The sequence below is a fragment of the Sturnus vulgaris genome, chromosome 6 (assembly GCF_052056855.1).
Source record: "Sturnus vulgaris isolate bStuVul1 chromosome 6, bStuVul1.hap1, whole genome shotgun sequence".
Taxonomy (NCBI): Eukaryota; Metazoa; Chordata; class Aves; order Passeriformes; family Sturnidae; genus Sturnus; species Sturnus vulgaris.
In genome coordinates, this window is record NC_142248.1 from 43553465 (window position 1) to 43566657 (window position 13193).

The 13193-nt window shown below is 47.6% G+C and overlaps 1 protein-coding gene across 2 annotated transcripts in view; it reads right to left on the minus strand.

Annotated features, from left to right (window-relative positions):
• The window catches only part of DAAM1 (dishevelled associated activator of morphogenesis 1), an 89946-nt gene that overhangs the window by 36809 nt on the left and 39944 nt on the right, over window positions 1-13193 (minus strand). For both annotated transcript variants that reach the window (XM_014871412.2, XM_088166352.1), the window contains exon 4: window positions 1886-1975. In XM_014871412.2, the coding sequence (XP_014726898.2) occupies window positions 1886-1975 (90 nt within the window). The remainder of the gene's footprint in view (window positions 1-1885; window positions 1976-13193) is intronic.

Sequence of the window (13193 nt, forward strand, 5' to 3'; positions counted from 1 at the left end):
GCCAAAACTGGCAGCAGAGTAAAGAGCAAAAACTGCTCAGGGGACAATTGTGGATTGTTGAGACTGATGTCCATCTTTGCCAGCCCCCTGGGACCCACCAGGTGAAACTGGGTGTTACAGGCATCTCAAGCAAGTTAAACACAGGCTTTGGGCACATCCTGCACTTCCCAAATTGTTGTCACTCAGAGTGCAGCCAAGCCAGGAAGGCAGGACCACTGTCCTATCCCCAGCTCTGCTGCCCTGCCCAGAAAGCAGACACAGCCCCTCTCCTCGATGCCAGGCTACCATGTAGGTGATCTGGCCTCATAAATACACAGGAGCACAAGTAAGATTTACCACGGGCTGCCAGGATATCCAGCAGTGTTTCTGCTGCTCACTGGTCATCATCACACAGGGCAGAACAGCCTAGAGCCTGCTGTGCACACACATCTTCTCCAGCCCATGTAATTCCTGATTTCCTCCATGGCTGGAGCCTTCATCAACGTGTTCTTGCTCATTTTTAATTAAAAAGTAGGAGAAAAGCATTTGTCTCCACCAGCACATCTCCATCAGAGCAAGCAGTGGCACATATGCTCTGCAGCTCACAAGTAGGGAAGGAGCGGCTGGGAAGAGCCAGAGGAATGAGGACCAGAGGAGAGCAGCAGCCAGGATCCAGCTTCAGATGGGTGCCTGCTCCCAGAACCTCAGAGGATGTCACAGGCACTTCTGTGGCTCCTTCCCCCTGTGAGCAAGGAGTTTTACAGCCTTTAAAAAGCCATGAAAGCAAGGAGGTTCTGGAAAGGGAAAGAGCCACCATCAGCTCCATCTAAACCTTTCCTCAGGAGATTAGATAGCACATAATCTCCACTCACAATAATAATTACACAGCTTTGCTTGATTTAACTCTCCCATTATCCAGACACACCAGGGCAAGGCTCTGCTTATCCACCAGGGAGTGAGGAGTGAGCATCCCCTGCCCATTCTCTTGTTGATCCAGACCAGTGCCTGTAATTTGTTAACATCCCTTCTCCCCTCCAATTTAAATCTCGGGCATGGCAGGCCTCTGTCTAACAATAATACAGGGATTTCAGGGGTATTTATGAGAGGCTTAAAACTTAATCCTACATGAGCAAGGTAAGCCTGCTCTTGGCCTAAAATGCGGATGGAAAATCTGGTGCCATTGCTACAGCAGGAGAAAAGAGACATTTACAGCAGTGAGCACCCTCTGAGTGGGGCCAGTGACTGCCAGCTCTGCCCAGCCACCCCCTGCAGACACGTGAGGGGCACCACGGAACCCTAGAATGGTTTGGGTTGGCAGGAACCTTAAAGATCAGCTAGTTCCAATGCCAGCAGGGACACCTGTCACCAGACCAGGCTGCTCCAAAACCCATCCTACCTGGCCTGAAACACTTCCAGGGATGGAGCATCCACAGCTTCTCTGGGCAACCTGTGCCAGTGTTTCAGCACCCTCCCTGTAAAAACCTTCTTCCTTTTATCTAACCTAAATAAACTTCCAGTTTACAATCATTACCCTTTGTCCTACTGCTACAGCCTCTATTATAATGTCTGTCCCCATCTGTTTTGTAAACATCCTTTAGGTACTGGGAGGAGCTCTAAGGAGATGGTGAGCAGCCCCTTGTCCCTGCAAAGCCAACCTCAGTGCCCACAGAGTTCCACATGGTCCTGATGTGCTGGCAGGGATGAGCATGGGGCTGGGGACACCCCCATGGGCTGCGGGGACACCCCCTCCAGCCTGAATGGACCAAAGACCTTGTTTTCCCAGGGTTATTCCAGGAACAGGTACATTTCTGTGACACCCTGGCATCCCAGGAGAGCTGTGTCCTTTCCCCCAACTCCCACCCATCGTGCATGAGAGGGAAGAGGCTCAGCACCCAACAAGTCTCACTTTTTTCTTGCTGCAGTAGATCTGCCACTTCTTCTCGGCCGGCAGTGCAAACATGGCCTCTCTGTGCTTGTCTGTGAGGTCAAGTTCATCCTGGGAAGGGGGAAAGAAACACAAAACACACAACATGAGTACAAAAACAGCGATGGCACAGACACAACCCCCCAGACAAGCAGTGCAAATCCATGTGGGGCCACACCACAGTGCAGTGGTGACCCCACAGCATCACCTGTGACTCTGGATTTGCCAGGGAATGATTCCAATTCTCATCCTGCTTTTGCTGACCTCTCCTGACTCTGGGCTGCAAATTCCCCTGCATTGTCCCTCCCAGACATCTCCTTCACTGCTTTTAAAGGCTGTAAGTGTTTTGGAAAGGACACCCATGAAGCCATCACGGCTACCCACAGGATTCACACTGACAGCTTCAGGTGAGCAATCTCATCAAAGACACACACAGCAAAGAAAAATTCAAACAGAACCTTTCTTTTTTATCATCACTGCTTCACTGGAGCACCTCACCCCGAGTGGTCCAGCCCATTTCCACTGCTGCCACCCTCATATCATCAAAAACTGTAGGTGTTTTGGCTTTTGCTTTGTTTTCCTACAACTAAAAATAGAAAGCTTTTTTCCTAATACCTACAGTTCATAAAGCAGTACATCCTCTCCATCAAAACTGGATCACATACTGCCTGGCAAAGATAAAGCTGTTTACGGAGTGAAGCCTTTATTGGTTTATCTGATGTTTTAAAGTACACATCCATTTTCCACGTGGAAGCTCGGTTAGCAGCCTGCCCTCCGCTGGGATGCCCGAGTATTATCAAAGCCTCATCGCTTCCTGGTGCCAGATGTAGGTCAAAGCTTTTATGAGGGAACTAAATAAAACATTCAGGCAGGGCTGGGAGGCTTGTTGCTAAAGCCAACATCGATCTTAGAACCATGGGTGTCTCAAAATCACCACCACTGATGACAATGACAGTGCTGGAGGGGTTTGGGAGCAGCAGTGAGACACTGGAGAGGCTGCAAAAGGTCACAGGAAAGCCCTGGCATGGCCTCAAGCCAACTCATCCCACCCAGACAGTGGATTTAAGTAAGAGGATCCCCATCAAAAATTACACATTTAATTCCAGCAATCAAAAAAACCCCATCTGGAGAACTGTTAAAGCTTCCCTGCCTGAACAATAACACCAACTAAAACTGGCAGCCTCTGTACCCCAATCAAAGCCCTATTTGGGGAAGGCAGAGCAAGATGCCTCTGGCAAAAGATGGGTCCCTGCATCAGCAAGCCCACAGACCACTGAGAAATTCAGCTGATCTAATTCAAGCTCATACTGCACCCAGTAGCCAAGGAAGGGAGCTTTCAGCTATCTTGTAACCCAAACCTAGGGGCACCCAGCAAACAACCAGTGACAGAGGGCAGCTAGCAGTCCCAAACATCTCAGAAAAGCTCATCTATCCCCTGCAGGTATTGATTTCTCTTCTTGATGAAATTACTCCTCAAAAGGGAAGTTGTTGTGGAGCTTTTTCTATTACATCATTATGGACGAGGCTTTGCCTCTTCTCTGACTTTTTTATCCCAAATCTTCAAAACAACATGCTGCACACAGCTGATGCTGGTGGAGCTCTGGAAGCAGACTTGGACACCTTTACAATAGAAAAAAAGCATGCTGCTACAACAGAGAATGGGGAAAAAGAGAGGACTGAGAAAACCTGAGCCCAGTGTGAGACACATCTCATCCTCCTGCACCCAGGAAGGAGAACCTGGGCTAGGGATGCCATTCTCCAACACTCCCATGGCCTTACAGTTTGGGAGGTCAGAGATTCCTATCAACCAACCAACCTCCACCCCAGCCTTGGGCAAGTCTCAAAATCAGAACTGCACCTCCCCGTTGTCTCCTCAGGCTATGAGCTTGCCAAACATCCAAGCTCTGTTCAGCCTCAGTTCACAGAAATCACAGAATGGTTTGGGTTGGGAGAGGCATTAAATATCATCTAGTTCCAACATTCTCCACCCTCTAAACCAGGTTGCTCAGGGTCCCATACAACCTGGCCTTGAACACTTTTTTGGAAGTCTAAAGGTGACCAACAGGATGACCTACACAGGGACCCGACTGAAATTCAGCTCATTGGAAAAGGAAATCTGGGAGTGTGGGGGAGGACAAGGGTCTCTTGATGAATATTTACCTCTGTGGTAAGGGTTTGAGAGAACACAGGAAACTGCTTCCACTGTGACCCCACTTGCTGGCCATGTGAATCTGATAATCAGGCATGAAAGCACCAGCCATGCACACCTGCACTTAGGTCCTTAGAAAAATATTTACTGAAACTTCCAAAATGCCCATACCCTAAAAAGATAACTTGTGCAAATGTGAAGATTACTTAACCAAGAAAAAAAAACCGAAACCAAGCTGAAGCCTAAGCAGGAGCAAGAAGGGACAAAACAGAAGAACATATTAGGTAGGTGCTGGCACATGACAACGTGCAAACACATCCAAAAAAGGTGCAGAAATGCTTCTAAGTCTCACACAGCACATTTCATCGTGCCCCAGCTCTAACATGTTCAGTCATCACAGCCCTGCATCACTCAACGACACCTACCTAATGATATCTTGCAGGATGCTTGGGAGAGGTGTTTAAATAAATACTATGTGGCAGCAGTGAATATGAAAATCCTCATAATCAAAGAGTGACTAACGACTGTTATTCAGAGCCCTAACAGTGACTCAACTGTGCAGAGTCAGAGCTTTGCTGGGTTTTATGTGTATGGGGATTCCTGCAGCCACCTCCAGCCCTTTGCTTAGGCTGAGTGCATCTTAGTGCTCAGAATCTGCCCTTTCCAGCTCCAAAAAGATGAAGGACAGGAACAACACCTGTTTTCTGTGGGCTCATAGCCCACTGTAGAAATGCAGCTCCCACAAAGCCTTTAACAATCAACCAGAGACGCAGCCCTGCAGAAACTCACACCCATATGGGCCTTCAATTAATAATCACGAGCTTGATAATTAGGTGATCCTAACTGGCAATTCATTTTATGGGCCATTTGCAATCCACACACTCCCACTACAGCGTGTGATGCTGACAGCTGTTGAAGAGTGAGAAGACAACGAGTGTCCATCACCCTCACAGCCCTCACCCCTGGCTTCAGCCTCACCTTTCACAGCTCTGCCCCTCCCACCTGGCTGCCTCCCGTGTCAGGATCTGCCAGCTTCACTATTTTTAATACATTTTTTTGGAATCAGGTCAGTGGCACAGAAAATAACAGCCTCGTTTCACTACCGAAAGGAAGTCTCTGCCCAGAGTGTTTTTACTGGAAAGAGATACACTACTCTTAAATATTTATCCCATACTAAACTATTCACCTTTACATCAAGGAAACAGGTTTCCACATTAAATCTTCATTTGAATACGGCTTTAGAAAAAAAACCTCGTAGGGAAGCTTTGATTCTCAGCTTGCATTTTGCTATTTCCAGGAGGTACAACACTTCCATGCTGTGTGCTCTGCTGACAGCTCTCCATTCCAGCCAAGCAAACCTCACCCCCTGTCTCTGAGCACAGCACCAGCTCCCCTGAAGGTGAGATCTCACACCATTCTCCTAAAGCTACCTGAGAAACGTGTGGCTCAGCTCAGCACACGGTGAGCACAATCCTGCACCACAAACAAGTGGTCCATAGCTTTTCCCTGGAGGACACACAGCAGCACTCAGGGACAGTTGTCCCCATGGCCTGCACCTCCCCAAGCTGCCAACTCGATGGTAGGAGGAGTGGTCAATCAGCCCCCTGGCCAAGCAGGGCCACTGCAATGTACAGATGGCTTCTTGAGTATCTCCAAGGACAGAGATGGCACCACCTCTGTGGTTGGTAGCCATCACCATATCTCCCATCACCTCCTGAAGGCAAAGCCAGATCAAGCCAAAAAGCCACTGGAAGAAATGTTTGACCCTCCCAGCAGGAAAAGCATCAAGTCCAGCCTCAGACTCACAGCACAGTCCTTTGAGACAAACTCCTGTCCCTGCCACTTCACTGATGCCATGTTTTAATGAGCATCTTCCACAGACACAGCCACGGGCTTTGATGGGGGCAACAGGAGGGAGACAGCAGGATGCTGCAAATCTCCTGACTTCAGGAATGACCTCCAGGATGGGTTCCTGGAGCTGGGTGAGCCCAAGTGCTGCCCACCCACATCCACAAGACCACAGCATGACCAGCATGGGTTTTCTCCTACATCCCACAGGTCCTTCACACCATCAAACATTCTGCATGAAGCACCTGGGGAGCAGAGACTAAAAAAGGAACCATTTCCTATTGAGGGGTCTGCAACTCCAAAATACCCTTACAGGTTGTAAGAAAAGAAGATGAAAAACCTTTAAATCCAGTGCACTTTTCTGGCTGATAAACTGTGTAAGTGTAGTACATGGAGGAGACTGGAGGTCACTCATTGCCATAACTGAAATAATGATTATTTAAAATTTGGTGGTTTGTGCTGGGTTTGTATATACATACATATATATGTTTATAGAATGACAGAAAAGCTTGTTTTGGGCAGAACCATAAACCCATTCACTGTGAGCAGGGATGCCACCCAATAGACAAAGCTGCTTCAAGTCCCATCTAACCTGGCTTTAAAACTTCCAGGCATGAGGCATCCACAACTCCTCTCTCTCTGGATTGATACAGATATATATACATATATATTTATGTGGATATACACACACACACGTACAGAAAGATGTCACTGGATCAATAAATGCCTCACATGATAAAGAGCAAGTGAATTTACTCCTGGTGGATGGGTGCACAGAGTTTAGAAACTTCTGTAAGCAAGGCTATAAAATGTAAAGAAGAGATCTCTTGCATCATCAAATGAAGCATGAGAGAGATCCAAGACTGTTCCAAAAAACTGGAAAAAAATAGAAGGAAAAAACAAAGTGTGAACTTTCAGGCAACGCTTGGCATTAAGGGGTCCATCATGGGAATTAAGAAGTCAGTAAATAATGGCCTGTTGAAGCCTGCACTGCCTTCCTTTCTCAGGGGTCATACTGCTTTTTCACTCTCTTCCAGGCATTCTTCTGCAGGTTCATCAATTTGATTTATCCCAGAAGGCTGTGGTGTCAGGGGAAATGGCAATCAGCATTTTTCCCCCCGTTCCTCATCTCGTGTTTTTCCGCTGCCCGTGTGGCCGGAGCAGCAGCTGCTGCTTCCACTGCTGGCCCTGCTGCCTTCAGCACACCCCTGCCTCAGAACACACCCTGCTCAGCTCCTTGTTTTCCTTTTAAGCTGTTTTCTTGGGAAAAAAAAAAAAAGACATATTAATCCTCACTAATCAGTGGCTGCTATAAACAACTCCCCAGCCTCCACACCCACCCTGCGCCACTGGAGGAGCTCCTCCAGCTGCAGCTTCATTCAGGCAGCTACAATTCTCACTGTATGCAGATTTATCTCAGAGGTTTTTAAAAAAAAGTCTTTTGTTTTTATTATCACTAATAAAAATGCCTCCTCCTCAGCACACTTCAGCTACAGTACCCTGAGAGCTTAAAAACAACTCCTCAGACAAGCCAACCCCTGCTAATATTATCACTGAGTATTTTTAATTTCTCCATGACAACTTGCAGCTGCAATTACAGAACATGAGCAAAAATCAACTATTCATATTTCTTAATGAATAAGCATAACAGATAAAAGATGATAATTCATTTTGCCTTTATGAATTTCCTGAATAAAGGAAATTGCTCACAGCAAAAAGAATGAGTAGCAGCAACAAGGAATAACAGAAGCACTTCAAAGTGCTCATGCCTAGTTAACCTCCTCCCACAACGAATTTTTCGTCCTAGTCTCAGAAAGACCCCAATCCACCCTGCTCAGTTATTGACCTGAAGACATTGGACAGACATAAACAAAATATATATTCCTTCCTCCTTCTGCAGGAAAGATTATGACCATCAATATCTGATTTAGCCCTCCAATAAACTCCAGCTGCAGTTGATTCATGTTCCCATCAGTTCAAACACCTAAATGAGGATTACAACATGTAATGCTTTAATATTTTAATTAAATTAATTATTTTAATAGTCTGAAGGTTTCAAAGGTGCATATATTTCAATATTAGTGTATTTTAAGAGAGGTATCCACTTAGTTTATTCTTCGTTTTTGTTATCATATATATGTATATATAACCTCATAAATTTCTTTTTAGTGTTATTTATTGAGCTTGGCCTCCTGTGACCTTTTTACTGATCTCATCTGGAAAACCTTTCTCCCATTTTAATTAACCCAGGGTACATTTCCAGCCTGAGTTATTGATCTACACAGTTTCACCCTGCAGAGCACTCTCAGATCACCCTGCAGGTGCATCACCAGTGCACTTTTTCCACACAATTGTACATACACTCTGAAAAAACAACAAAAATATGTCTCAGTATGTGTCTCATACTGTAGTATTATCTACTACAGTGACAGCTTAAATGGATTCAATCCAACTACCCAGAGCTGGGCATGGCTGTCCTTTGGTGGGTGCACTTCCTACCATAATAAAGCACAGAGTTGGCAAATAAGTAAGGTTTTGGATGTGGACCTCTCACCTCTTCACAGAGCCAAAGCAGCAGCTCCCTTTTCAGTCAGATTTTACACTGCTTCTGCTCCTGGCACCCCAGGGAGCTGCTCAGGCTGGAAATCAAGCCAACAGGTCGAGTGGCTCCAGATGTCCCTTGCCTGACAGGGATGCTCAGGTAGAGAGCACATCCACACTGTGGATGGTTGGTCTGGGGCTAAACTGTGCCAAGGTTTCCCCAGATCATGCTCTGGGAAGGGTTTCAAAAAGGGGCTGGATGGAATCAGAGGCTACAAAGCCCCACACCAACTTGATCCTGGAAGTTTCCCAGGAGGTACCACTCTGGTTGTGGGACCTAAAGAATGCAGCCACGGGAAGCAGAAGCCAGCTATAGCCTGATGATGATGGGAGCAACAGAGGATGGAAATGGATGCCTGGATGGGACAAGTCCTCATCCTCCAGAGGCATGGCTTTAGTCACACCTGGCATCCTAATGGCACTTTAAGAACTTGCTCAGGTGTAAAGAAGGGACATCTTGAGAACACGTTAGTTCTGACCAAGGCTGGATGAGACTTGGAGCACCTGGTCAGGTGGAAAGTGTCCCTGTCCATGGCAGGGGGGCTGGAATGAGATGATCTTTAAGGTCCCTTCCAAACCAAACTATTCTGTGATTTCTATGATTTCAGGGTCTGACATCCAGCAAAATGTCACGTGCAAGCAGGCATCAGACTGGATTACAGATGTTGGGTATGGTTGGGAAAGGGAAGCTGATCCCTGTAAATAATGGTATTGATTTGAACACTGGAGTTCATGGGAATTAGGACCTCTGGGCACTCAGGCAGGATCCTCCCTGCAGGGCTGCAAAAGCCTCGGCTGCCAAAAGCTGACCTTGGTGATGTTCCCACGCTGAGGAACACCCAGGCTGTGCCAACAACAGATACTACAGCAGCACAGACAGCTTCCACTGCTATCTGCAAATGGACACAAGGCAGGCACAGGCCATTCCCGGCAGGAATGCTTCCACCTGAGGACGGTGACAGAGCACAGCTCATCTGCTGTGCAATCCTGCTCACAAGTCCAGCAACACCACCCAGCCACCGAGCAGTCAGGAAGAAGATTGCTGCTGGAGCAGATTCCCTGTCCAAAGAGGCTGGTACCCTCCATGGTGACCTGTGCCAGAAACACCCAGACCAAGTGCAAGCCAAAAACCTAAATGCCTCAATTAAAGTCACCCACGTGTTACCAAATGAGCTGCCCAGGCATCTCCCAGGGATGTGGCCTCCTCTTTTACGAAGTGCAAAGTGGAAAGCCTTTAGCAGGTAGACTATATTATTTTTCCACTTCACTTGTACTTCTGGAAACAAAGGGGTTCCTTATGTGCTCTCTGCCTTCAGCTGAGATTCACACTGTGCTGTAACATGGTTCCTTTGCAAAATCAGGGGTTGGGAACAGCACGTTTTTTGGGCAAGCCTCCGCGCTGGTTTGTAGCACTAACAGATACTGCAATTACAGGGCTGTTTCTGCTGAAATACACTATTCCTCGGTAGACTGGTTCATTCAGGTCCAGGGAACTCACGTAGGCAGAAAATCCTTATTTTCTGACAGAGTAGGTGTCTATTCTTTATCAGATGCTTGCCTATCAAAAGGTACATTTAGAGATTATCTGGGAGGGTGTTAACAACACGAGGTGATGAAAACCAGCACTGTGAGCACGGGGCTGGGATGGGAGCCTGGCAGGTCCAGACTGTTCATATCTGAAAAACAGAAACTGGGCAGCCTGGTGAAAGTGTCCGTATGGCACACGGGTCCCTGCAGAGTGAATTTAAAAGCAGATATTACCAATCATTTGGTCTGCCTTCTTAAAAGTGATTCATAAGCCAAGGGAGCTTGGTTTTGGGAGACAGCAGTGGGATGGGGTCAGCAGCTCCATGCTCAGCATCTGACTCTGGATTGACTCTGCAGAAAGGGGTGGCTTGCCCAGGACACAAGGGCTACTGCAATTGCAATTTTTTCCAGACAGCAGCCACATGCTTTTCTTTGCAGATATAGAGGAAATGGCTTTGGTAACCATTCAGTGGTTCTCAAAATCCTAAAGTCCTTAATGCTGGAAGGACCAGGCTGCAAAATACGACAGCTGACCTGCAAGCATGAAATGCAAAGCTTGGCTTTGCAGCTGATCCCTCAGCTGCTACTTAAAAGCCGTGTTGTTTTGCAAAGCCCAAAACCTCATACTTTCTCCTTATTGGATTAGAAACCGGGGGGAAAAGCACATTACTGAAGTTCCTAAGTACAACTGGATATCACTAGCAATGAGTTCCCAACCCAGAGCTGTTACTGACACACAGCAGTGCTCACACTGATCACACCACCATTCTCCTCACGTTTATATGCTCCCTGTTCAAGCAGCATATAAAACAGCCATCATCCCAGCATGCCAAGAGGAAGGGAAGGCACAGCTCCAAGGGACAGTTATACACGGAGAATCCTGCCCCAGCACTGCACATCATGAGCCACAGACACATCGACCACCACGAAGCATTTCAAAGGCAACAGATTTAATGTCTGTGACAGGGGATACTATCTCCTAACTATCTCCTGATAGCATCCAGAGAGCAGCTCGGATGAAATGCATTAGTTGCCCCATGAACAGCAAAAACAAATGCTGTGATAAATCTTATAAGCTGCCAGAGACCTTTTTATTGTTCCTCAGGCTCACAAGTTTCCACTACTTCATAAAGCAGCAGGGAGGGGATACAGCCGCCTTCCATGTGAGGGGAAGGGATAAAGCCCAGGCAGCATCAGTGGGCAAAGGCCTGCACCCATCCTGAGTCTGGGGGGCTGGGGACACTGCACAGCTGCTCTCCTCCTGGTGTCACCTCCCCAAATCCCCAAAAACTTGTCAGCTGCTGGAGTCTGGGCAGAGGGACCCAGGGAAGGTTACCTGCTCTGGTTTCACAGGCTAAAAACAGGCTGCTGCACATCACAGGCAGGATGCAGGGCTGGATGGAGGTTGCTCTAATTTCTTCTGCATCACTAATTCAGAAGTGAAAAGGCTGTGAAGCCCCATCAGGAGCCGTAAATGGAATTTCCTCAAAGCCTGGGGAAGATGAGCACTGAGGAATGTCTGGGACAGCATCTCCTCTGAACCCATCCCTCCACCAGCAGGGATTCAGCCTGGGAGCAGGGTGTGGGATCAGGGAGAGGCAGCATCTTGTGCTTCAGGGACAAGCAAAGCCACATCAGACTCAGTAGCTCCTCTGAGCATCTAAGCTGTCTGAGGAGCCACTGGAGCATCAGTCTCGCTCTGCAGGGATGGAGATGCCACTGTGACCCACCCCACTGTGAAGAGAGCCAGTGAGGGGTCCTGGGTCATGCTGGGGCTCCTCCTGTGCTCTCCAAACCAAACCATCCCAGCCCCCTGCCCGGTGCACACACCACACACAGAGCATTTCATTACAAGCCTCAGAGTGACAAGGAGTGTTAAGCAGATATAAAGGACATCAGTCATTCACCCATCTGGTGGGAAGTCTAGTTGCTGGCAGAAAATAGAGAGGATTGTTATGGCAAGATCTACCATATGGCACCATTATGTGGAGCTTTGCAAGTGCTTTCTCTGAGCGTGCAAGCAAGATTTCAGCCTTTGAAGAAATGCTGTATTGTTAGCCTGGATACGCAGGAGCCTCTTGAAAGAAGCTGTGGCAGATGGCACAGCTTTGTTCTCTTGGTTTGCAGGCAGTTCGTGCAACCCCAGATTTCCTCCTCTCTGGGGCACAGTGATCAGTGATCCTCCTGATGTGTCCTGTGGGAGGACTGATGGCTCCTGAAACTCCTTAAATCCAATGGATGCTGCCTGGCAGGTACCACACCTCTGCAGGAGCCTCAGGAAGCAAACAGCACCTACCCAAGCCAGCAGGACACAGCGGTGCTGATGCAGGGAAAGCTGCACAAAACCACAAAGCATTGTCCCAGCCAAAGGAGCTGCAAATCAGTAAATCTTGCAGAAATACTCTGCTTTTGTTTGTGCCTCTCTGCCAGCACCTGCTCCTGCCCGGGTGGCTGAGCCTGGCCGGAGCCCCGGCAGAAGAGGAGACAAAGAAAAGCCTTTCAGACAGGGCTGGTGCCTGCCTGAGCGACATCCCAACAATGCTCCAACAAAACCCATTCAGACCAGGCTGGGAGAGAGGCAGAGAAAGGGAAAAGGTTCCTTCGGGAGGAAGCAGTGATCAGTCATTGACCACAACAACAACATCTGCATCTGCCCTGAGCCAGGGAAAAGCCCCTGCCTGCTGCACACGGCTGGTTATAGTCCCTGCAGTCTGGGATGAAGATCAGGCATTTCTTATTGCTGAAATTTGTGCCCAAGAAAAAAAAAAAAAAAACAAAAATAAAAAATCCCATTTCCCTGTTGTTCTTAATGCAACTAAGTGAAAAACACTTGCACAGACACAGAATAAATTCCTAACTATTTATCTGTTCTATTTACCTATCCTAATTAAAATCCAAAGTGTCCATCTAACACAAAACAGGCCAAAAAACAGACACTGGGAGAGCAGCCCAAGCCTGTAGCTGACCTTGGAATCACAGCTGCTCCACATCCCTCTGCAGCTCAGGCCCTCATCCTCTGCTGCTGGCATGGGACAATCACCAATTTCTCACACTAGGGATGTTTCCTGCCTCAGATCAACAAGGCACACTTAAAAACACACAAAACTCAGGGAATATTTTGCAGGATGGCTCCAAAAAGAAAGGGACTTCGCCTTTCAATATAAG